At 45.4% G+C, this 26,595-nt stretch overlaps 2 protein-coding genes across 2 annotated transcripts; one reads left to right on the plus strand and one right to left on the minus strand.

Annotated features, from left to right (window-relative positions):
• Positions 1–6,567: 6,567 nt before the first annotated feature.
• On the minus strand, positions 6,568–11,144 carry LOC112079315 (protein CDKN2AIP homolog A-like). Its single transcript, XM_024145306.2, is given in 6 exon segments — positions 6,568–8,488; positions 9,189–9,304; positions 9,894–9,945; positions 9,948–10,023; positions 10,025–10,143; positions 11,014–11,144. Coding segments are annotated over 5 exon segments (903 nt in total). The 5' UTR covers positions 10,142–10,143; positions 11,014–11,144; the 3' UTR covers positions 6,568–7,946.
• Positions 11,145–11,289: 145 nt separating this feature from the next.
• On the plus strand, positions 11,290–24,734 carry tubgcp4 (tubulin gamma complex component 4). Its single transcript, XM_024145303.2, has 14 exons — positions 11,290–11,496; positions 11,888–12,016; positions 13,510–13,632; positions 13,723–13,776; positions 14,429–14,485; positions 15,458–15,537; positions 15,902–16,103; positions 16,687–16,852; positions 17,215–17,339; positions 17,538–17,588; positions 18,632–18,737; positions 19,121–19,228; positions 20,939–21,083; positions 24,692–24,734. The coding sequence occupies exons 1-14, from the start codon at positions 11,419–11,421 to the stop codon at positions 24,732–24,734; spliced, it is 1,467 nt and encodes a 488-aa protein (XP_024001071.2). The 5' UTR covers positions 11,290–11,418.
• Positions 24,735–26,595: the final 1,861 nt, after the last annotated feature.

The raw sequence follows: 26,595 nt of genomic DNA on the forward strand, positions 1-26,595 counted from the left end.
AGAGGAGAGATACTGGCAATCGGCACAGAGCAAGCTCCGGCCTTGGAGCGGTACTGGATGCCGTGGCCTGTACTGGGGCACCGGCGCAGAGGAGGGCCTCCGCCATGGAGCTGGAGTGGAACGTCGTGCCTGGACTGGGGCACCGGCGCAGAGGAAGACTCCGGGCATGGAGCGGGTTGGACGCCGTGCCTGACTGTGCACCGGGCGCAGAGTGAAGGCTCCGGCATGGAGGGCGGTACTGAATGCCGTGCCTGGACTGGGCACCGCGCAGGGAAGGCTCCTGCCATGGAGCGGTACTGGATGCCGTGCCTGTACTGGGCACCGGCGCAGAGGAGGGCTCCGCCATGGAGCTGGGTTGGACGTCGTGCCTGGACTGTGCATGCCGGCGAGAGGAAGGCTCGCCGGCCATGGAGCTGGGTTGGACGCCGCCCCGGACTGGGCACCGGCGCCGAGGAAGGCTCCGGCCATGGAGCGGTACTGGATGCCGTGCCTGGACTGGCGCACACGGGCGCAGAGGAAAGGCTCCGGGCATGGAGCTGGGTTTGATTGCTGTGCCCGGGCCGAGGAAAGGCTCCGGCCCATGAGCTGGGGTTGGACGCTGGGTTCCTGGACTGGGCACCGGCGCAGAGGGAGGGCTCCGGGCATGGAGCTGGGTTGGATGCTGTGCCGGGCCGAGGAAGGCTCCGGCCATGGAGCTGGGTGGGTACGCGTGCCTGGACTGGGGCACCGGCGCAGAGGAGGGCTTCCGGGCATGGAGCTGGGTTGGATGCTGTGCCCGGGCCGAGGAAGGCTCCGCATGGAGCTGGGTTGGGCGCCGTGCCTGGAACTGGGCACCGGCGCAGTTTGCACCGGACTGGATGACAGCTCCTCAGATCGAGTGCGTGGGAGCTGGCAAGGACGCTCCGGGCTGGGGAGGCGCAGCTGTAGGCCTCGTGCGTGGAGCCGGCAGCAGGTTCCACCAGACTGATGACACGCACTTCAAGGGAGAGTGCGGGGAGCCGGCACAGGACTACCGGACTGGGGAGGCGCACTGGAGGCCTGGTGCATGGAGCTGGCAAGGTGGCACGGACTGATGACACATCACGCCTCTTCAGGGCGATTGCGGGGAGCTGGCACAGGACGTACCGGACTGGGGGAGGCGCACTGGAGGCCTGGTGCGGTGGAGCCGGCACAGGTGGCACCGGAGCCTGATGACATGCTCTTCAGGGCGAGTGCGGGGAGCCGGCAAGAGGACGTACCGGCCTGGGGAGGTGCACTGGAGGCCATACTTGTTTCTGTCAAAGGCCATACAACGAAAACGTGAAGTACATGAGCGGCACGTTAGGCACTAACTGAAACAATATCCTCTCAAACGGCAGGTGGGAAAAAGGAATAACTAAATATGAAATCCACCAATTAGAGGTCACAAATTAACAGCTGCCCCTAATTGGGAACCATCAAACAACCACCAAATAGAAATGCACATTCTAGAACACCCCCCTATCACACCCCCCTGACTTAAACACTATAATGAGAATCCAAGGCTCTCTATGGTCAGGGGCGTGACATATCAGCTAATTAACATACATGCAAATCGGTGACCGCCGAAGTCAGGTGGTTGTAAGGCAAGGAGGTTGGGATTTGCTGACATAGTTTTCATGTTGTGGATTTGCCTTTACAACCCACATACCCAAACTAGCTTCAAAATTTACCTATCCTCCCAGCTCTCCCACTGCGGTTGCATCTCGTCCATCCTCCAGCTCCATCCCATCCAACCTGTCCTTATTCTTCCTCTCTTTCTCCGATGGCCCATGTCTCATCTAGTAATTTAATGATTGGCGTTCGATACCCTGATGAAGGACAGCTTCCTGTCGAAACAGTTGAGACATTCCATTTTTTTCTTGAAAAGCAAGCTCTTCAGCGGCCTACACACTCAGGTAAGAGTGAGACTTTAAACATTCACCCCCCCCAACTACTCTACAGCAACCCCATCCCCCAGCATTGCAATCTGAGCAGAAACTGCAGATCTGGAGTCACCGACACATCTGTAACGGAACCTCCGCAGCTTCCTCCTGAATCGGGTCGAACCTAGGCTCGAGCCCAGCACCTTTGCCTTGCTAAACATACGTCAACCGCCCTGCCTGAGCAATCTACCAGTCACGACCCATAAATGTTGGGCTACTTCAGCTGGGGAGTGAGTTCTCAACACATACCCTTGATACATCACCACATGGCTGTTACTTCTCTACACGTTAGTTTCCTTATTATGGTTTATTTCATATCATGGAATAGATCGCTGCAGGGGGGAACTTCTGGTGACAAATATAGCGATGGATGCACAACACAGAGAAGCCCAACTCAAGGACCATGATGTGACATGAGACTGGAACAAAAGGCCATTATCTGAAAGTCATAACTTGCTGATGGCGCAATGTTAACGGCAATGCACTGACGCACATCAAAACCTTACTTCCTGCAAAGAGCCCTGGTTCATAAACAACACGTTAAGTCAATCGTCGGAGACAAATTAAAATTCTAACTTCTTCCACAAAACAAGGGACCAACAACCAAGCGTGATAGTCTGTAGTATGTCTCTATGAGCTTGACTACATGTTTGTGAGGCAGACATCATAGCCGGTTCAGACAAACCTATATGCTTTTAATAATTGCGTTGATTTGCCGCTATAATACTGCTTGGTATCATATTGCTTGCCCACCCGTGTGGTATATACTAGTATAGGCCTTAAAGGAAAGTGACAATTTTAGCTATGCTAGCCCGCACGAGTGAGCGAAAATCAAAAGGAGGTCAGCGTGCAAACAATTCACAGTTGTTTTCTTGTCAAATGACCTATGCTCTCAATGCAGATTGATAGGATGTGACGCAATTCCAAACTGGCTTCCCTTGACACTTTGTTTGGAAACTGCCAGGACCATTGCAAGGTTTCAGCTCGCCTCAGTTTAGATGCCAACTCCTGGATTGGCTCAATTATTTTGAATACTTTTTTTATCAAGGTGCTCGCTGGCTTGCGGCAACATCGCCATACTCTTTTGGACCAAACACAGCATCAACTAGATGTCCTACATATATCCAAGACGAGTGGGCACCTGTTTCACTTGCCGGATGCTTCCCACGCTAAGATACATTCAGTCACTTGTTGAATTGAAGGAAAATTATGACAACACACTAGAGAACGAAAACATCTTTATTTTGTTCTTGGTCCGTTTTTGGGGAACAGCCTGGCTTCCCATGGCCATCACATGAAATACACGCCACTGGCAGCGTGCATCCAGTTCTGGCCCAGGGCAGACTCAAACTTCTTCATCTTCGGCGCAAGAACAGCACATGCCCCTAAAGCCCAAAATCATCCCCCAACAGAGCACAGAGTTGGCTCAGAGGGGGGTTTGGAGTCTCCCCCAACAGAGCACAGGAGTTTGGCTCAGAGAGGGTGTGGTGGAGTCCTCCCCAACAGAGCACGGAGTTGGGCTCAGAGGGGGGGGTGGGGTGGAAGGGGTGTTCCCCCCAACAGAGCACAGGAGTGGCTCAAGAGGGGGGTGTGGAGTGTCCCCCAACAGAGCACAGGAGTTGGCTCAGAAGGGGGTGTGGAGTCTCCCCCAACAGAGCACAGGAGTTGGCTCACGAGGGGGGGTGTGGGAGTCTCCCCAACAGAGCACAGGAGTTGGCTTCAGAGGGGGGTGTGGAGTCTCCCCAACAGAGCAACAGGGAGTGGACTCAGAGGGGGGTGTGGAGACTCAGTCCCCCAACAGAGCACAGAGTTGGCTCAGAGGGGGGTTGTGGAGTCTCCCCCAACAGGAGCCACAGGAGTTGCTCAGAGGGGTGGTGTGGAGTCTCCCCAACAGAGCACAGGAGTGGCTCAGAGGGGGGTGTGAAGTCTCCCCAACAGAGCACAGGAGTTGGCGTCAGAGGGGGGTGTGCAGAGGTCCTCCCCCAACAGAGCAACAGGAGTTGGCTCAGAGGGGGTGTGTGGAGTCTCCCCCAACAGAGCACAGGAGTTGGCTCAGAGGGGGGTGTGGAGTCTCCCCCAACAGAGCACAGGAGTTGGCTCATGAGGGGGTGTGGAGTCTCCCCCAACAGAGCACAGAGTTGGCTCAGAGGGGGGTTGTGGAGTCTCCCCCAAACAGAGCACAGGAGTTTGGCTCAGAGGGGGGTGTGGAGTCTCCCCCAACAGAGCACAGGAGTTGCTCAGAGGGGGGGGTGTGTTGTGCAGAAGGTTGTTTTTTGAACTCCACTGGACCTTATAACATAACTTAATTGTGCTGCACTTCAGATGTGTGAGGACAAAGCATGGTAGATTTGCTTCTGTTTGCTAGTTCTGGCCTTGGCATATTTATTTTATTTGATAGAGAGTGAGACAGGTACAATTAAATATTTGACTCATCAAATTGACAAGGGTCAGATGCACTCATGTATGTGTGGTGAGTGTTATCCGCTATCTATGAAACACATCTGTGGGTTGTACAGAAAAAACCTTTTCCATCAGATTCAATTCCCCACCACATCCAATAATGTTCATTCCAAAGGACCCTTAATGCCTTGTTGTTAACACATCAACAACTACATACATATGTATGTAACCATGCCTGTGCTAAAACATCATTTTTCCTTTCACTCATTAGTATTATACACTGAGTATACCAAACATTAAGGAGCACTTTTCTAATATTGAGCAGGTGTTCTCTAATGTTTTGTATACTCAGTGTATATCTAAAGGAACATATTCCACAGTTAACTCTCCAGCAAGTACTACAAACAACCTGAAGGAAACACTATGATCGGGTGATGCAAGACAGCGGCGGTGAGGATGAAGGTCAGCCACCAATATCCAATTAAATCACGATTTATAATAGGACTTGACTTGGCTTGTAAAGCAACTAAAACTTTTAAGCCGGAACAAGGCGCCGACCAAGGGTACTCAAAATGCATTTTGTTTAATGGGTGCATCTATTACATTATTATTATCCGCTATTGAGAGAAGAACTTAATGAAGATGCCAGGGAGAGTGACTAGCACAATTACTTGTCAATCAGTAGCAACTCTAAGGACTGTAATGAGAAAAGTGGATGACAAAGAAATTATCTGTTTATTATGAACTGGGTGGTTCGAGCCCTGAATGCTGATTGGCTGACACCTGTGGAATATCAGACAGTATAACCACGGGTATGACAAAACGTTTATTTTTACTGCTCTAGTTATGTTGGTAACCAGTTTATAAAGCAATGAGGACCACAGGGGTTGTGTGGTATATGACCAATATACCATGGCTAAGGCTGTATCCAGGCGATGCGTTGTGCCTAAAATCAGCTTTGCCATATATATGGCAATATACAATACCCTCTCCGTGCCTTATGGCTTTAAATAGTATCCTAGCATATGTTTCATTACCCTGAGTCATTATGCTTGAGACATACTACTGGGCGACAGGTAGCCTAGCGTTAGGAGATTAGCCAGCAACCCTTGAGCAAGGCACTTTATCCCCTACAACCATAGCTCCCCGGGCGCCCAGTGTGGCAGGCCCCTGCACCTCTCCAAAACCTGTATGGATTAATTGAAATAATCTATCAGTGAATAATAATAAGAGCTACAACTATCAACATTCAAACCCCAAAGACTTGATGGCAACCCCAAACCTTACCATAATTGGACTTAATCTATGATCTTGTCTTTGATAAATGTCTTTCACCCTCTTCATGTCAGTGTGGATAAGAACAATCATTGGACTGTCAAACCATTCTTTAAATTATTTTTATTTACAAAAATATAGAAACAGGACCGCTCATAGAATGTAAAGTGTCCACAAAATATTGTGGCCATTTACACACTCAACGCAACCCATTTCATATCATTCAGCTTTGAAAAGCAAAACATATACAGCAGCAATCTTCCATTGATGATTTTGAATGTAAAGACTCAAGCACTATCAAACATATCATACAATTCTATGAACCTGGCTTAACACCAATCATCTCCTTTAGAATTATTGAATAATTAAATAAACATAACAAAAACCGACATTTCTCAACAGCTTTCCTCACACAAAATAGAACAGAGTGGTTTAATATGAATGTCAAAGTTCCTATCATCAACAAGATTCTACATCATGCAGAACAACTAAACAAGATGCCTCCGTTTTGTATTCAGACAAACACACTGAGTATAGTAGTGACAATCATTCTACTGTAGAAAAAAACAACAGTTTGGAAATAATGATTCTGTCATAGAGGACTTGTGCATTTTAATACTAGAGCCTGTGTTGTATATCAGAAAGTTAACTACCTCATTCTCATTCCATGACTAACTTTGTAACTTCATTAAACAAAAAAGCATAACATTTGTAATGTGATCACTCAGGGAGATTTGAAGATCAATAGCAAAATCGAATGACGAGCCACACAGGGTTCATTAGTGCATGTTATTAATGATATTGATAAACGGTAGAAATGTCCCTCCGTCCGTGCGTCGGGTTGTTAATCAGATAGCTGATTAAATGGCTTGAGGGTCAGACCGAGTGCAGCCGCACTATCCACCATAGTCCTGAGTAGGTGTAGGGTTAAGTCGCACCTAGAGGCTGTACCTGGTCAGTTTAGCATTTTCCTCACTAATGGCTAAGGTTAGGATTGAGGGAGAGGAAGCTCATCCTGATCTAGGGGGAAACTTCACCCCGGAGCCCTGAGCTAGAGGACATAGAAAAGAAAGTGCATGTGTGACTATAGACCCAAGCAAAGGAGGGAAAATGTGGTGACATTTGTAAACCACACCCTTACGAACGTGTGTACATTTTCTCCATTGTGGTAGGCAAGCAAACAGGCACAACCATACTAAAGGACTAAAACTTCTTACCATCCCCACTCTGAAGGAATCAAATGACCTATAGAAACAAGAACTGGGTACACGCTCCTCTAGAATAATAAAAGCGTAAAAACTACTAAGTGGTGGTGATGATGCATTGACTCCATCCATTCAGTGGTACTGTATGACTCATAGAGCAGCTCCATTCAAACCCACACAACTTCTAAATACCAGGGCCGTGTTCATTAGGGCACACAGTAGCAAAACGTTTCGGAACYGAAAACTGAAATTAGCATTTATTAGCATTTATATAAGTCCAGGAGAGGTAGTTCCTCCCAGTTAGYGATGGGCATGGTTATTTGAATACTCGAACAGATGTTAGTATTCGAATACTTGTGTGAGTATACAATTTTGTGAGAAGAAAGAAATATAGGCCTATTTTACACAGAAAACGATTTTTGTAAATTAAAATATCCATGGGACATTGTTACATACAAGGATATACCATGCCATTTCAAATTATTAATTTAACAACTAACTTTTTTATGTTGTTTTTATGACATGCCCAGTGCACCCCATAAAAAGACCGGCAGSCGACCGGTAGCCGTGCGTAGCTTGTTGTTTATGTTGGCCAATCAACGTGGAAAAGAGGCTAAATGTGTAACAAGTGGCATGAAAGTTCACTTATGCAATGCAAGATGGAATAAAATTACTGAATTAAAAGTTAGCGAAATGAGAAAGAATAACAACCAACAGGTAGGCTGTCGTTTTATCTGAATGGGGTTGGGGAAAAAGCGCAGCATGTGGCCTCAATTAGCCTAGCTAGCTATAGGCTACTCCTGTCAAGCCAGGCACTGTTATATAGGATAATAAATAACATTGAATTGCCTTGGTGTCTCTCTCTCTCCCTCCATCCATCTGTTCACCCCCTCTGCAGCTGCAGCAATAGAGCGCCAGCCTCTCTCCCTCCCGCAGCAGTGCTCAGGTAAAAAAAAACAATAACACATGTATTTCGAATATCTGACAAAAATTCATTATACTATTCAAATTGTGAAATTATTTCAAACCCCCATTCCTACGTKCCCATTTTACAAACTGTTGATGCCTACTGAACATGACCCTGGAAAGGCCCCCGGAGGATACTCTATGACTCATGGCTGTGCTACGACGGCCCGTCTCCCTGCTGCTCTGGCTGGAAGGGGTAGCTGATAGCGGGAGGGAAGCCCGGGTTCCTGGGCTGATCATCCAGCAGTACCAGATCCTCTACATCCCTACCATTGAACCGCCGCCGGCAGATCTTCACCGTCACCTTGCGCCCCTGGAAGGCCTTGAGGGCCTCCTTGGATGCCATGGCCCTGGCGGCCGCCTCGTCACGCCCGTAGCCCGTGCCCAGATAGACTGTCTGGCAGCGCAGCTCGCACACCTGGCCCTCCTTCTGGGTGCGCGCCGCCGGCAGGTCGGGGATGTCCTTCAGGGGCACAAAGATGCAGCTCAGGCTCTCTTTGGACGACTCAGTGCAGGCACGCAGGATCTCAAAGTGGTCCAGGTTGGGGCCGAAGCCCCCTGCCGACACCAGCTTCCACGCCACAGCCTTGTAGAGGCGGTTGAAGAAGGGCTGGTGCTCGGCAGGTGCCTGCGGGGGTGGGCCTTGCTTGAAGGGGTTCCCAGGCTTGGTCCGCTTGGCGCAGCTGTCGTCGTCGCCCCCTGAGAATCAGCGAGATAAAAGACAACTGAGTAGGGATTCTTCCCGGCAACACTGGCTTCACCTGCAGAGGACAGATTCCAGCGGTGTGAGGGAGGCGTCGGATAGGCAGKGTTTACTTCAAGGCCAAAACAAAAGCAGCAGAAAAAATACTGCTGTATGARTAATCTAACCGTAACAATGTAGAGTATGTTTGATGGAAAAGTACAGAACTTTTCCCGCTTTAATTGTCCCACAAATATACAGAAATGGATATACAGCATCACAGTAATTGCCATTCAGTGTATTGAATCACTTCCATAAGTTAACAATATTGTACAACCCTGAATGAAGCAAAGACACGGCCATTGGTCAAAGACAGGACATTTTTTTTGTAGGGCTATAATAGTATTAGTGTCAATAAAACGTTTAAAGTTGGACTCTCCAAACTATACAAGGAATCTAAACTTTAAATAGTCTAAAATCCAAATGAAATCAACGTTTATTGATCAAGTGAACAGGATACAGTTGTAAACAGCACAGTGAAATACTTACTTGCTAACTCTCCTCAACAATGCAGTACAATATCAATCAAGGATCAAATGTCAAACAAAGTCCTAAATAACAAGTAGTAATAAAAATTAGATGGGGGAAAAAGTAATAAAAACTAGTTATGAGAAGTATGTACACAACTGAATATACAGTAGGATTTCAGCATCATACCTGCAGTCCTCTTTCCTTTCCCCATGATTTCATCTCTGGTCTTTCGAACTGGAGCATCATTGACAACCACTCCCTCTGCCATTTCCTTGATCCTGTCCATGACAGGTTGAGGGTATCTGCAAAACAACACAGTCAGAAGAAGACTAAATTCCCTTTAGGACAGTTGACCCTGGTCTCCTGTTTTTTTGTTGTTGTTTGTTTTTACATTGGTTTACTTTTTTGGAATACTGTCGTAGTTTTTCATTATGGTTGGTCCAAACTGGAGAGTATACGTTCTAGTGTTGAATGATTTTAAATCAGATGTTATGGAAGAGCACCAGCAGCACCCCCCATTGTAACTAACTAATACTCTTTTCACACTATCAACAGTACAGACCCCAACCATACTGTGCTGGCTCGGATATTTCCTTCTCACACTGTCCTTTCCAGCAGGTTTTCAACTACTATGGTGGATGCATAACCAGGCCATTGCAGCTCAGCTCGTCTCTGTAGTATACGCCAGTTAACAGATACTTTTATCCAGATATACTTACAGTAGTATGTGCATACATTTTGTGTGAAGTGTGAAAATTATATTACAGTAACGCTCCACATCGAAATCCATTAAAACTAAGTTCCTCTATTCATTCCTCAAACATAGCCTGTTTGAGATCTAGTTGACAAGACAGCACAAACAGATCTGGGACCAGGCTACAATACACATACCTGCAGCCCAAGAAGATGTGGTTGGCCCAGCATATGGACAGTGAGAGCAGCTGTCCAGACTGGGGCTGGGGAAGCCCGGCTGGACTGTGGGGAACGTCTCCATGTTCCTCAGGAAAAACTCTCGTCTGGCCATGCCACTGCTTGTTGGTCTCATGCACTCCTCGGAGCGACTCCACCCACTCGACCAGGTGAGGGTTCTGGTCCAGGTACTCTGAAACAATGTCCTCTCCACTCCTCCCCTCCGCCATCACTGTAACACAGAGCAGAGACACAGGACACAATGTGTTAGGCTATATCAGTGTTACAGTGACTAGAGGCAAAAACAGGCTACTCAAGACGCGAATCAAATCAGMYGATTTGATGGGAAATTATATACCACACTAAGTCCAGTGTGTTTTGTGCTCTGTCTATCATGTTTTTCTAGAGGCACGGCATCAACAGATTCATCAGGCACTGGAAGCTGTTGCTGTTCTATGACAGTTATAACGCCAGAAATATGGTTATAGCCAGAGTCCTTCACCTGCAATTTGTCAGCAGCGGCTTGTTAAGAGGGAATATTATAACGCTACGGAAGCTGAAATAGTCGTCTTCTGACATCTTTTAAAGTCACTGCTGGCATCTATTCTTTGTGAGTATTGTCATCACTGCCTACCAAGCAACTTCGAGATTGTGGAGAGAAGGCGATTTAGCTATCATAACAAATATCACGTAACGTTAGTAGGGCCAAATCTGAAAACGCTCGTTTACGGAAGTCAATGTTGGTTTGTTGCAATGCCAGTTGTCTAACATTACCGTCTCTGTTGTTACTAGCTAACTTATAATCAGAAGTTAATCCAAACAGATCATTCACTGATGAACTTAACATCAACCAGGTTAATATATTTTACATAGCTAGCCATCCTCCAATGTGGGTAGCTAGTTAGCTAGCATTGAATTAGCGTAAGACTTTAAAACAAACGCCGGGTATTAGCCTAGCTAGCAAACACAACAAACGTATGTTGGTGGCTGCACTACGCCAACGTTAGYTTTATTTGAGCAACATATAGYTTACTGGATAACTATATCATAGAAAGTTGCAGAATATATTTTATTGATAGCAAAAAYACAGTTCAGAACGAACCTCAAGCTGTCCAGGCAGCGCCGTTGCTGTATGAGTCATGACCAATGATGCAAACAAGTTGGCTGTCGAACTACAACTTCCACACGATTGCGTAACAACAGACGCCACAGGTTTTTGATCAAAGATATAGCTACTTCGAGATAATTGATATATATGTTGGGTGTTTTAGATAGCAAACAGTGATCATTACAGTAGCTAAATCAATCGTACAAGGGAAGAAAACGTTTAATTAACTTAAGTGGAAACCAAARGAAAGACTACAATTTCCATAATTCTTCACTCTCGTCATTGAAACGTCATCGGGTTGCGACGGCAACAGGATCGGCGGTGTTGTGATTGAATGACAGGCTCAACACTGCAATTTATGTCAACTTTCCCCTGATATCCGATTTTAATTTTATTAAAATGATTCACGAGCTCCTGTTGGCGTTAAGTGGATACCCTGGGACTATATTCACATGGAACAAACGGACAGGTTTACAGGTATATCGKGGTAACGTTACCTACCTAACTACAGTAACGTTACAGARCTAGCTCTACAAAGTACAAACACCGCTGCAAGAAGCTGGCTAGCAATGTTAACCTTTTTTTCTCAAGTAGCTAGCTACTGCAACTAGCTAGTAACCTTATGAATTGTTTTATGTTCTGCTTTTGTTGGCACCCATCACGTTTTTTTTCTATTGTTGCTGTATGTACACTTCACTATAGTTTTGTTTAGTGGCTGGTGGTAAGTGTGACATGCATCCTACTGAACCTTTTAGCCGAGTTTTTCTCAACTCCACGATGTACATATAGCTAACTGAACCATAGTTCAATAATGCACTGTTAAGGAGTTATGAGTAAGGGGTTAACTGAACCTCTGCTWCTCCTGTAGGTCTCCCAGGACCTGCCCTTTCTCCATCCCAGTGAGACCAGTGTCCTGAACCGCCTCTGCAAACTGGGATCCGATTACATTCGCTTCACAGAGTTCATAGAGCAACACACAGGCCATGTCCACCAGCAGGTGAGATAAATACCCAGAAGATGGAGTGCCAAAAGCATTTTCCTCTTCTCACGTCCTTTGTTACACCCGCAATAACATCTGCTAAAAATGTGTATGTGACCAATAAAATGTGATTTGATTTGGAAGTGAGGAGATCGTTGAAGGATATCTGGGGTTCCTTCTCCTCCAATGTTCTTCCTGCTTATCTCTTACTTTTTGATAAGATGAGGACTTGAGGAAAACTACGATTGAAGCTCGATCTACTCAGGCTTTTATAAAACTAGCCAGCTTCAATTAGCTTCACATTCCAGCTCAGACTTCATCTGCCACTAACTCWAGCAGGCATGTAACTACACGTGCATGTCGCATGTTGCTGGTCGAACGCCAAACTCTTCATTGAGACAATGCTGAAACCGTCAATCCATGGGAGAGTCAGTGCCARATTTTCATTTTTGCCGAAATTAACATGAAAGATAAGTTATCTTGCAAATTCAGCAGGCTATGATGTGAAATAGGCTAATAATGCTGTCTTTGATGTGCTTTGGTGTGCTTATCAATGCACACAAGCACCTTTTTTCCCAATCCTATCAGTAAAAATGTTTTTTAGTCATGCAAAAGTTTTACTGTGGGTGAACTTTCAAATGCATCTTGTCATTACTAAATGTGTAATGTGATGGGTGTTTTAATATTTATTTTTTACACAAACGTTTGATTAATTACATATTTAATCGCTCAAAACAACTAGGAACTCGTAAATCTCAGACTTCCGACTTCAGTGCATTCAAAACAAGTGGGAATTTTGAAAAAAAWTWGCTCCGACTGGGGYAAAATCGKTTTGAATGATCATCCAACTCGGAATTCCAYKTCGGGCCTTTTTCTAAAAGTTAGACTTTCCGACCTTAGATCACTGACGTCATYATTTGATCTCATATTTATCCATGTTCCTAGTTGTATTTAACGTGGCATCAGACACTTCATTCAGGATAAATATAGTAAACCCTGAGTTAGCCTACCCCAGAACAGGTTAGTTCTGAAGGATTCATTGCCATAGAAATNTAAATATAGTAAACCCTGAGTTAGCCTACCCCAGAACAGGTTAGTTCTGAAGGATTCATTGCCATARAAATKTACCTGGCTAAAAGGTGAGCCTCTTTCATCTGACCGGTTATTCCAAGTTGAACAAAGTTGCTTTGCTAACTCCTCAAACCTGATTTGTAGTATAATCTCTGGACTAAAAAGCCAACTCAATGGAGAATCTCCATTGAAAATGCTTTTTAGTGCAGAATTACACTTAATCTGTGTCTGGGAAACCTCCCCTTAGATGGGTTTATATTTTTTAATCCTGATTAACTGGTTAAATTCTGTGAGWGTCGGTGACAATGAATCTAAACCAACTTTAGAGTGAGTGCCATGTGTTGTTGTTTTTTAGATTGAGATGTACTAGTATTACTGCAAATACTAATCAGATATAGCTAAATACTATAGTGTTAACAAGCTCTGATTGTACTTTGCAGGAGCACCACTCCATTCAGACAAACCAGGCCGGACTCAATGGGGTTTACCTGCGGGCTTTCTGCACGGGACTGGACTCCATGCTACAGCCTTATAGACAGGCTCTCCTGGACCTCGAACAAGAGGTAGCGAAGATMATTTACTAAATGCRTTGWAGCACTAATTAATACAATGCACATTCATAATCAATCCCACTATTGTACTCTTCATTGCAGTTTCTTGGCGACCCGCATCTCTCCATATCTCATGTGAATTATATGTTGGATCAGGTAATGCCAGTTACTGTTTTTACTAGTTTTTCTGATTTAGATTTGYYTGTTATACATTTGAAGTAGAATTAATTGTTTTAGACCTTTAAAGCTGGAATCCTTAATGGTGAAACAGTTTAGGATATTACAACAACAAAAAAGTTACTGCAAGCTACAAACACTGTTTTTCCCTCCTCTAACATCATTGCACACGCGATAAAACAGAACAATATGTACTGCACTTTTTGTCTTTGACCACACTGCTCGACGCACCTGACCTCCATTTCATCCACAAAACAAAAACAATAACAAAGGTGCTGGGGGTGTACAGTGGCGCTGCCACCCTTCCACCCCTCCTCTGATTGGAGTAAACTAACGGACAAAAATTCTTCCACTGCTACTTTCRCTCACGTGTACTGTACATGTAGTTAACTAATTATACATATATTCCTAAATTCCTTTTTCTCCAAGTGCTGGATTTTCATCCACAGCATCCAATGCAGACAGTGGCGCTGTTTCCCCTAATGCAGATTCCATCTTTAAATGTGAACTTTCACACCTACAGTCACAAGAACCACAGTATCTTTCAATATGTCATGAATGGAATTAGGAAATAAAATTATGAATTTAACAATATACCAGTCATTTATGTAATCATGTTGTTCTCCTCCAGTTTCAGTTGCTGTTTCCCTCTGTTATGGTGGTGGTGGAGACAATAAAGTCCCAGAAGGTAAGGGCATTACAATGGAGACAATACAGTCCCAGAAGGTAAGGGCATTACAATGGAGACAATACAGTCCGAAGGTAAGGGCATTACAATGGAGACATAAAGTCCCAGAAGGTAAGGGCATTACAATGGAGACAATACAGTCCCAGAAGGTAAGGGCATTACAATGGAGACAATAAAGTCCCGAAGGTAAGGGCATTACAATGGAGACAATACAGTCCCAGAAGGTAAGGGCATTACAATGGAGACAATACAGTCCAGAAGGTAAGGGCATTACAATGGAGACAATACAGTCCCAGAAGGTAAGGGCATTACAATGGAGACAATAGTCCCAGAAGTAAGGATTACAATGGAGACAATACAGTCCAGAAGGTAAGGGCATTACAATGGAGACAATACAGTCCCAGAAGGTAAGGGCATTACAATGGAGACAATACAGTCCCAGAAGGTAAGGGATTACAATGGAGACAATACAGTCCCAGAAGGTAAGGGCATTACAATGGAGACAATACAGTCCCAGAAGGTAAGGGCATTACAATGGAGACAATACAGTCCAGAGGTAAGGGCATTACAATGGAGACAAGACACTAGTCCCAGAAGATAAGGGCATTACAATGGAGACACAAGTATTCACTCTCCTTCTGATATGACTGAGAAATCACACAAACACAATTACTTTGGAGGAAATGATTTAAGACACTCATAAAGCACTTTTCATACACCATAGCACTCTCCAAAAACTATTGTGTTCTCAAAGTCTAAGGGTCAACACATTTCTGATGTGCCTTAGTTTTGAATTTTTTTGTAACAAAACCATCTTTCTCCCAATTTAAAGTTCATCAAAATGGTGGCTGCTGTGGTACAGGGGCACAAAGTTGTCACATCGCTCAGAGCAGAGTGCATCATGGGTAGGCACAGTTGAATCAATTAGTGTGGAATATGGAAATGAGGTCATATCCTGTCTGTCCTAATTAGATCCACGGCTGTCAGATCCTGGAGACGGTGTACAAGCACAGCTGTGGAGGTCTGCCCCCTGTTCGCATGGCCCTGGAGAAGTAAGTTACGGCCACAACTTTTTCAATCAAATGTGAAGTTAGCCTCTTATGCATTGTTTATGCTATTACTTGGATCTATGCTGCATGTGTGGTGTCATCCTGAAACTGATGCTGCAAAGTGAAATATGCATGCCATATTTCCAGGCAAAATCTGAAGAGGGTTATGAATTTTCTGTGATTTTACAATGGTAAGATCCCGGGGTGTGTATTTAAAAAAAAAATGTGTTTTCACCCCTGGATAAATGATTCCCATGACACATGTCATCTCCTCCTACACATAAACACTTGAATCTATACCGATACCTGGCTGGTGTTTCTTAGGGCAACACAACATAAAGGATCTCTCTGCTGTCTGTCTACTCAGGATCCTGGCGGTGTGCCACGGGGTGATGTACAAGCAGCTGGCGGCGTGGATGCTGCATGGTCTGCTGCTGGACCAGAGTGAGGAGTTCTATGTGAAGCAGGGGCCCAGCGCTGGAGGGGCCGCCGCCAACCAGGAGGAGGACGAGGAGGACCTGGGGATTGGAGGCCTCAGCGGTAAACAGCTGAAAGAACTACAGGACCTGGTGAGAGCCCTTATGCTAAGATTCAGGATCAGCTTTTATCTTCCTCAAATCTTAACTGGCTGATCTAAGGTAAGAGGCAAAACTGATTCTAGATCAGCATCTATTGGCAATTGCATCCATGTTTCCAGCTGAGAGAACTACAGAATCTAGTGAGATGGCGGGTAGAAGTTGCCCTTAGGCACAGCTTTAGGTTCAGTTTATATCTTCCCCCAAATCCTAATCTTAAATATCGGGTGGGGAGGCAAAACTGACCTAAGATCAGTCTATGGGTAATTTCATCCTACTTCATACCTTGGCACTTGGATTTGAAGTGCTTGCGTTAGTGTAAAGCTTGCACCACTACTGTTAGAGTAAAGATTGCAGGATGGATAAGATCTAAAAGTCATGGTTATGTACTTCCAGTCAGTTTCAGGAGGCTGATTTGGGTCATGTTCATAAGGCACAAAGCAGGGAAAAACTAACTGAAACAGGGAGTGAGTACCCAGACTGGTCCAATAAGACATGCTCATTTTCGTTTTCTGTTTGAAAATGTTTTCCGTTGCGTGCCCTAATGAACGATGCTGTTGTCTSTATTCCGTTGTAGAGGCTGATAGAGGAAGAGAACATGCTGGCTCCGTCCCTGCAGCAGTTCTCTCTGCGGGCTGAGATGCTGCCCTCCTACGTCCCCATCCGYGTGGCTGAGAAGATCCTCTTCGTGGGGGAGTCCGTCCAGATGTTTGAGAACCACAACCACAGCCCGTCCAGAGCTGGTGAGAACCTGGTCCACACATGTACCTTTGTTATTAGCTGTAGCTACGTTATTGGATTTGTTAATGATTTAGCTACAGTAGGGAAACAGTAGAGGAGAGAAAAGGGAGTGTTTTCTGTCTTCACCCTCACTCAGGTAAGCACCATTAGCATTATTGCTGATTTTGGCATCTATTTGGTTTGCTTTGGTTGCTACGCTCTCTAAAACTTCCACAACAAAAAAATCACCAACTATCTCGCCGAGCACTACTTCAATGTAACATATTGCGACAATATCACTTCAGGAGTTCCACGTTCAACTTGGAATGAAGATTTGTAAAGTTTTTTGTTGGATCATGTTTTCCTCCCTTTTGTCTGTGTCCAGGCTCTATACTGAAGCACCAGGAGGACATGTTTGCTACAGAGCTGCACCGTCTCAAACAGCAGCCCCTCTTCAGCCTAGTGGACTTTGAGAACCTCATAGACGGCGTCCGCAGCACCGTGGCAGAGGTGGGCTTCGCACTTCAACATATCTGAGGAAATGTCAGATATGTGTTTGTAATGTCTGCTGTAACTTCCCACTATCAGCTGGACAAAAGGTCCTGTTCTATTCAGTTGATAGGGCCACATTCATCTCAATAACTCCATACATTAGTACGGTATGTGAATCCAATCAACAGTTGATGAATGAATGTATCCTATTTGCAGCCCCTGTGGACATTAATGGTGGAGGAATCTGATCTCCTGGGGCAACTGAAGGTTTGTAATTTGGACTATCTAGCTGTGACCGTTACAGTTGATTTCAGATTGTTAGTGGTCATGTTTGAGCTCGACTACATTAAATATATAATATTTCACCTTTATTTAACCAGGTAGGCCAGTTGAGAACAAGTTCTCATTTACAACTGCGACCTGGCCAAGAATAACAAAGCAGTGCACAAAACAACACAGAGTTACACATGAAAAACAAGCATACAGTCAATAACACAATAGAATAAAAAAAAAAAAGTCTATATACAGTGTGCAAATGGCATGAGAGGGTAAGGCAATAAATAGGCAATAGTAGCGAAGTAATTACAATTGAGCAAATTACACTGGGAGAGGAGAGATGTGCATGATGAGTGCAAGTAGAAATACTGTGTGGTGCAAAAAGCAGAAAAGTAAATAAAAATAATATGGGGATGAGGTAGGTAGATTGGATGGCTATTTACAGATGGGCTATGTACAGCTGCAGTGATCGGTTAGCTGCTCAGATAGCTGATGTTTAAAGTTAGTGAGGGAATAAAGTGTCCAGCTTCAGCGATTTTTGCAGTTCGTTCCGGTCATTGGCAGCAGAGAACTGGAAGGAAAGGCGGCCAAAGTAGGTTTTGGCTTTGGGGATGACCAGTGAGATATACCTGCTGGAGCGCGTGCTACGGGTGGGTGTTGTTATCGTGACCAGTGAGCTGAGCTAAGGAGGAGCTTTACCTAGCAAAGACTTATAAAATGACCTGGAGCCAGTGGGTCTGGCGACGAATATGTAGCGAGGGCCAGCCGACGAGAGCATACAGGTCGCAGTGGGGGGTGGTATATGGGGCTTTGGTGACAAAACAGATGGCACTGTGATAGACTGCATCAATTTGCTGAGTAGAGTGTTGGAGGCTATTTGTGTAATACATACGTTGCAGTCGGACTGCTCAGAATCACTGATCTCAAATCCCCTTGCATCTCAAATATACTCCTTATGTGATCAAGATGAGTGATTCTGTGCCTTGCCTTGTTAAAGCTGACCCCTCAAACACACCGTTTCTCTTTCCCTGTAGATCATAAAGGACTTTTACCTGTTGGGCCGTGGTGAGCTGTACCAGGTGTTCATTGACCACGCTCAGCACATGCTCAAGACCCCACCCACGGCTGTCACTGAACATGGTATGTTTACAGATCCAGGATCAGTTTACTCTAACAGACATCTAAACTTGATAGCACATTCTACCTCCTAAGGGCCACTTCATCTTATGGAAAATTCACCCTTTATTCAATCACAAACCATGGTCCTGTTGATACTTAAAATGCAGTTTAACTGGACCCTAACTTCCTCCCTTCTTGAAGTGATCACTGATCTAACACTGTGGCTAGGTCAAAATAGGGGTTCCAGTAAATATCTTTCACTAAAACAATCATTTCTGATCGTTGTTATTCCAAGGAAAAGAAGGAAGGAAGGAGGATGCCGTAAAGAAGAATGTGAACAGGTCCATGTGTATTGCAGTCTTTCTTTGGATCTAACAGTGGCTGTTTCTCCACCCCTTCCACAGATGTAAATGTGGCCTTTCAGCAGGCTGCCCACAAGGTGTTGTTGGACGACGACAACCTCCTGCCTCTCCTGCACCTCACCATCGACTACCAGGGGAAGGAGAGCAAAGGTTTGTTCCTCAGAATGCTTTTCATTGGAGCAGAAACCCTCCACTAGGAGTCTAGGAGATCTAACTGTATGTTTAACTAGAGCTGCTTAGAGTTTCTTTTCACTCCCTACTAGACCTGGGCTCAGTACATGTTTATTTGAGTACTTGTTTTTGAAATACTTATTTTCAGTGTATTTTATAATACATGCCAATACATTAAGTGTATTTCCAAATGCATTCCAATATTCAGCTAGTTGTATTTTCAAAGAAAATATTTACTTTGAAATGTCTTTTTGAAAGTAATTGAAATACCCTAAATAGTATTTGAACACAGGTCTGCTCCCTACTACCCCATGGCCCTAACTTACTCTTCATGTTTGCAGATCTGTAATGTGTAAGCAATATGGCGGAAGGTCCACCATGACACTTCTTATACCTTTTTATACCATTCAGATCTGTAAATATGGAAAGGTCAGGGCCAAGGGGAAGTGGTAAGGACATATTGGGACCGTTGGCTGTGTGCTCCAGTATATTTTCTTGTACGCAGTCCAGTTGCTGCCATCTGGTGGCTAACTGTAAGACAGTCTATGCATGCCTGTCTTGGTCATCTCTCCCTCATCTCTCCTGCTATAACCTGGGAACACCAGATGGGAGAAGGCAATCTGATGGATGTGTACTGGGAAGTCACCTGTTATCTTTTTAAAAGCCAATGAAGGAAAGCAGACGAGAAGAGAAGGCTATTGAACTTGGCACCCTAATCCACWTAATAGTGCACTATTYTTCACAAAGTTCTGGTCAGAGTAGTGCACGTCATAGGGAATAGGGTGCTATTTGGGATGATCCATTCTTCTATGTCTTCTACCCAGTGTGTGCCATCTTGTGAACAATGCGATGGAGTGGATCAGAGGATGTGGGCAGAGTGGAGAGAGGAATGGAGTGTGTGTAATTTGGCCAATTTTTTTTCATGTAGGATCGTTGGCCTTCTCTCCCAATTGCGCACCGGTACTGTTCAGCCACGACCTCTGGCCATGCTCTGTCCACCATTTTTCATTTCCTTCATCACCGTTCTTTTATTAAGGTCTATTGTGCTGTATTTATTTAGCCTACCCCACCACTAATGCGCAGAGATGTTGATATGAGTCGACCAAGAAATATGTCACAGGCTGTATAATTGATGACAAGACAAACAATGGGGCCATGCAGCAGCAACAGAGACGTTTTGGTTTCTATATAGGCTATTGTTAAAAAATAGTCTAAGTTTGTAACATTACTAAAGTTGTCTATCAAGTGTAAAATGTGAGTTCAACAGAACCAGTTACAACTGACGTATCTGATCATCAATAGATTAGAGAAAAAGCTATTTGTTTTTAACACAGTAGCCACAACCTWTCACCTAGGTAGKTGCTTGTTTAGTAGCCTATGTTGAACCTTCTTATGACAGCCTACTTCAAAAGCAAATGGTACATAGTCACAAAAGTATATGGGGTGTTTGTTAAATTCTTTTTAACCTAAAAAATGAATGGAGTGAATTTGGAGCAGCAGTTTTGTTTGTTCCTGTGAGCGTTTTAAAAAATATATATTTTTAGCAGAGCGGGAGAAAGGATGTTGAGCGGCAGAGTGGTTAACAAAGACTGTTCCATGAGCGATGAGTGAGATTTCAAACCGCTTAACTCTGCTGACATACTCTGGTGTGGAGCCATCCTGTGGCTAATGGTATGATTGTGTTCTCAGATGCCACAGGGACCAGGGAAGGGGCCACTCCCCCACAGGAGTCCTCCCCCAGGGAGGTGCCCCCTACGGGCTGGGCTGCTCTGGGCTTGGCCTACAAGGTCCAGTGGCCCCTGCACATCCTCTTCACCCCKGCCGTTCTGGAGAAGTGAGTATTGTACAGCAGGCAACGCCTGCCTCCCAAGTGGTCCCTTATTCCCTATATAGTGCACTACTTTTGACCAGGGCCCAATGTGATCGCTGCAGGACCGTAACAGTGCAGAAGTTTAGCCTCGTGCTTCAATGCTCTTAGTAGTTGTGGAAATGGACACGATATTGCTTTTTACTTTGTGCATTGCTGACTCTACCTTTAACATGAAGTGAAATCCATTAGCAAATGTTTGTGCAAACAGACAATGGAATATTTTAACATTACACTCCCAGTTTATTAGGTACACCACCCCGTTCACGAAAATGGATCTCTCCTACAGACAGTGAGTCACGTGGCCGTGGCTAGCTATATAAAGCAGGCAGACAGGCATTGAGGCTTTCAGTTACTGTTCGATTGAACRTTAGAATGGACAAAATGACTGACCTAAGTGACTGAGCGTGGTATGACCGTCGCTGCCAGGCACGCCGGATCCAGTACCTCAGAAACGGCCGCCCTCCTGGGCTTTTCACGCATAATAGTGTCTAGGGTTTACAGAGAATGGTGCGACAAACAGAAAACATCCAGTCAGCGGCAGCCCTGAGGGTGAAAACCGCTCGTTGATGAGAGAGGTTGAAGGAGAATGGGAAGAATCATGCCATCTAACAGTTGGGCCACAAACAGGCAAATAACGGCGCAGTACAACCGTGGTCTGCAGTGCGGCTTCTCGGAACGCACAACTCGCCGATCTTTGTCACAGATGGGCTATTGTAGCAGACGACCACACTGGGTTCCACTCCTATCAGCTAAAAACAAGAAGAAGCGTCTCCAGTGGGCACGCCATCTCCAACACTGGACAATTTAGGAGTAGAAAAACATTGCCTGGTGCGACAAATCCCGGTTCATGTTGCATCATGTTGACGGAAGTTGTAGGATGAGTCCATGGAACCCATCCTGCCTGGTGTCAATGGTACAGTCCGATGGCTGTGGTGTACCAGCATCCAATCTGCAGCAACTGCGTGGTGCCATCATGTCAGCATGGAAAAACATCCCTGTGGAACATTTCCGGCTTGTAGAATCCATGCCCCAAAGAATTCAGGCTCATCACTCATCTTGGAAAAACGTATACTAAAAACTTGGAAAKMAATCATTCTGCCATCATTAACACAATGGAAAAATGTAATGATTTATTATTTAAATATTGAAAAAGCGGGGGCTACGGAGAGAAACAAAATGGTGCTGTTTCAGRCCATGTGGTAAACAACAATGCACTATGGATGGAGGTGTGAGCATGCGGGTCTGGACAGAGGAGATGTAGTCGTTGATTGTGTGCGTCTGTAAGTTGTTGTTTGTAGTGTAGCTTTGTATTTGGTTATTAACTAACAAAGTGAATTCAGGCTGTCCTGGAGGCAGAGGGGTGTCTGACCAGTACTAGATGGGTATACCTAATACATACTGGCCAGTGAGTGTATATTAACCATTGTTTGTACTTCATGTTACGACCGGTGTCCTGTCTCCAGGTATAATGTAATATTCACGACCGTGTCTGCCCAGGTATAATGTAATATTCACGGACCGTGTCCTGTCTCCAGGTATAATGTAATATTCACGACCGTGTCCTGTCTCCCCAGGTAATAATCGTGTATATTCACGACCGTGTCCTGTCCTCCCAGGTAATAATTGTAATCTTCACACGACCGTGTCCTGTCTCCAGGTATAATGTAATATTCACCGAGCCGTGTCCTGTCCTCCAGGTATAATGTAATATCACGACCGTGTCCTGTCCCCAGGTATAAATGTGATATTCACGAGACGTGTCCTGTCTCCCAGGTATAATGTAATATCCACGGACCGTGTCCTGTCCCCAGGTATAATGTAATATTCACGACCGTGTCCTGTCCCCCAGGTATAATGTAATATTCACGACCGTGTCCTGTCCTCCAGGTATAAATGTAATATTCACCGACCGTGGTCCTGTCCTCCAGGTATAATGTAATATTCACGACCGTGTCCTGTCTCCAGGTATAAGTGTAATATTCACGGACCGTGTCCTGTCTCCCAGGTATAATGTAATATTCACGACGGTGTCCTGTCCCCAGGTATAATGTAATATTCACGACCGTGTCCTGTCCCCAGGTATAATGTAATAATTCACGACCGTGGTCCTGTCTCCCAGGTATAATGTAATATTCACGACCGTGTCCTGTCTCCAGGTAAATGTAATATTCACGACCGTGTCCTGTCCCCAGTATAATGTAATATTCACGACCGTTCCTGTCCCCAGGTATAATGTAATATTCACGACCGTGTCCTGTCTCCCAGGTATAATGTAATATTCACAGGACCGTGTCCTGTCCCCAGGTATAATGTAATATTCACGACCGTGTCTGTCCCCCAGGTATAATGTAATATTCACGACCGTGTCCTGTCCTCCAGGTATATGTAATATTCACGACCGTGTCCTTCCCCAGGTATATGTAATATTCACGACCGTGTCCTGTCCCCAGGTATAATGTAATATTCACGGACCGTGTCCTGTCTCCCAGGTATAATGTAATATTACGCGAACCGTGTCCTGTCCCCAGGTATAATGTAATATTCACGGACCGTGTCCTGTCCCCCAGGTATAATGTAATATCCACGACCGTGTCCTGTCCCCAGTATATGTAATTCCACGACCGTGTCCTGTCTCCCAGGTATATGTAATATTCAGCACGGCGTGTCCTGTCCTCCAGGTATAAATGTAATATTCACGACCGTGTCCTGTCTCCAGGTATAATTGTATATTCACGACCGTGTCCTGTTCCTCCAGGTATAATGTATATTCACGACCGTGTCCTGTCCCCAGGTATAATGTAATATTCACGACCGCGTGTCCTGTCCTCCAGGTATAATGTATATTCACGACCGTGTCCTGTCCCCAGGTATATATATATTCCACGACGTGTCCTGTCCCCAGGTATAATGTATATTCACGGACCTGTCCTGTCCCCAGGTATAATGTAATATCACGACCGTGTCCTGTCCCCAGGTATAATGTAATATTAGACGCGTGTCCTGTCCCCAGGTATAAGTAATATTCACGGACCGTGTCCTGTCCCCAGGTATAATGTAATATTCACGCCGTGTCCTGTCTCCCAGGTATAATGTAATTATCACGACCGGTCCTGTCCTCCAGGTATATGTAATATTCACGACCGTGTCCTGTCCCAGGTATAATGTAATATTCACGACCGTGTCCTGTCTCCCAGGTATAATGTAATATTCACGACCGTGTCCTGTCTCCAGGTATAATGTAATATTCACAGACCGTGTCCTGTCCCCAGGTATAATGTAATATTCACGACCGTCTGTCCCCAGGTATAATGTAATTATTCACGACCGTGTCCTGTCCTCCCAGGTATAATGTAATATTCACGACGCGTGTCCTGTCCCCAGGTATAATGTAATTCACGACCGTGTCCTGTCCCCAGGTATATATGTAATATTCACGACGACCGTGTCCTGTCCCCCAGGTATAATGTAATATTCACGACCGTGTCCTGTCTCCCAGGTATAATGTATATTCACGACCGTGTCCTGTCCCCAGGTATAATGTAATATTCACAGCACCGTGTCCTGTCTCCCAGGTATAATGTGATATTCACGACCTGTTCCTGTCCCCGAGTATAATGTAATATTCAACGACCTCGTCCAGGTATAAATGTATATCACGACTGTGTCTCGCCAGGTATAATGTAATACTTCACGGACCGTGTCCTGTCCAGGTATAATGTAATATTCACGACTGCTGTCCTGTCTCAGGATAAATGTAGATATTCACGTCCGTGTCCTGTGTCCCTCCAGGTATAATGTAATATCACAGACCGTGTCCTGTCCCCAGGTATAATGTAATATTCACGAACCGTGTCCTGTCCTCCTCAGGTATAGTGTAATATGTCACTACGACGCGTCCTCCCAGGTATAATGTGATATTCACGACCTGATGTCCTGTCCCAGGTATTAATGGTAATGATTCACGACCGTGTCCCGGTCCTGTCCTAGGTATAATGTAATATTCACGACCGTGTCTGTCCTCAGGTATAATGTAATATTCAACCGTGTCCTGTCTCCAGGTATAATGTAATATTCACGACCGTGTCCTGTCCCAGGTATAATGTAATATTCACTGCCGTGTCCTGTCTCCCAGGTATAAGTGTAATATCACGGACCGTGTCCTGTCCTCCAGGTATAATGTGTTTATATCACGACCTGTGTCCTGTCCCCAGGTATAATGTAATATTCACGAGTGCCGGTGTCTGTCTCCCCAGGTATAATGTGATAGTTCACGACCGTGTCCTGTCCCCCAGGTATAATGTAATATTCACGACCGTGTCCTGTCCTCCCAGGTATAATGTAGATATTCGACAGACCTGTGTCCTGGTCTCCCCAGGCTATAATGTTAATATTCCTACGACGCGTGGTTCCTGTTCCGCCCCAGGTAATTAATGTAATTAATCAGAGACTGCTGTCCTGTCCCCCAGGGAGATATAATGTGATATTCCAGAAAGAGACGCGAACGGGGACCGAGTGTGTCCTGTTCGCCAGGTGATAGAGTGAATACGCTTCCTCACGGCGTGGAGGCGGATGACATGATAGACGACCGTGGTCCCTCATGTGCCCCCTCCCCGGTATATAGATTGAATATTCACGGGTAGGGTCGAGGGAGTACGGACCGTGTCCTTTGATCGCCGCGCGGTCCCTCAGGTGATATGTGATATCACCACGGACCGTGTTATGTCCCCAGGTCCCGCCAGGTATAATGTAAATATTACCCCCAACATAGGGGAGATGGGACCGGTCCTGTCTGCCCAAGGTATATAAATGTAATATTCCACGGGTACTCAGACAGCCGAGGAACGCGAAGCGGGCTGCGTGTTACTGTCCCCGTGCCAGGTATAATATGTATATATCCACAGACCGGCGCGGCGCCGTGTAGCCTGTCCCCACGAGGGTATAATGTAATGAGTCCCACGACCGTGTCCTGTCTCCCAGGTATAATGTACATATCACGACCGTAGTGTGGCCTGTCCCCGGTTATAGATGTAGATATTCCACAGACGCAGTGATCCCTGTCCCCCAGGTATAATGTAATATTTCACGACGCATTCGTGGTCTCTGTCCCCTCGCAGGTAATAATGTAATATTCACGTGCGGAGTTGAGGACCGTGGTCCTGTTCCTCTCCAAGGTATATGTAATGATTTCCCACAGGATGAGACGTGTCCGTGTCCTCAGATCGACAGGTATAATGTAATATTACAACGACCGTTGTGTTCCCTGTACGTCGCAGGTATAAGGATGGTAATACTTCACACGACTGGTCCTGGTCTCCGCAGGTATATGGGAAAATGTAATTTTCGCACGGACCAGTGTGCCTGTCCTCCAGGGTATAATGTGATTATTTCACGAACCGTGTCCTGGTCTGCCGCAGGTATAAATGTAATTCACGTTGACCGTGTACGTGTCTCACAGGTATTAATTGTGATATTTCAC

Source organism: Salvelinus sp. IW2-2015, unplaced genomic scaffold (genome assembly GCF_002910315.2).
Source record: "Salvelinus sp. IW2-2015 unplaced genomic scaffold, ASM291031v2 Un_scaffold7578, whole genome shotgun sequence".
Classification (NCBI taxonomy): domain Eukaryota; kingdom Metazoa; phylum Chordata; class Actinopteri; order Salmoniformes; family Salmonidae; genus Salvelinus; species Salvelinus sp. IW2-2015.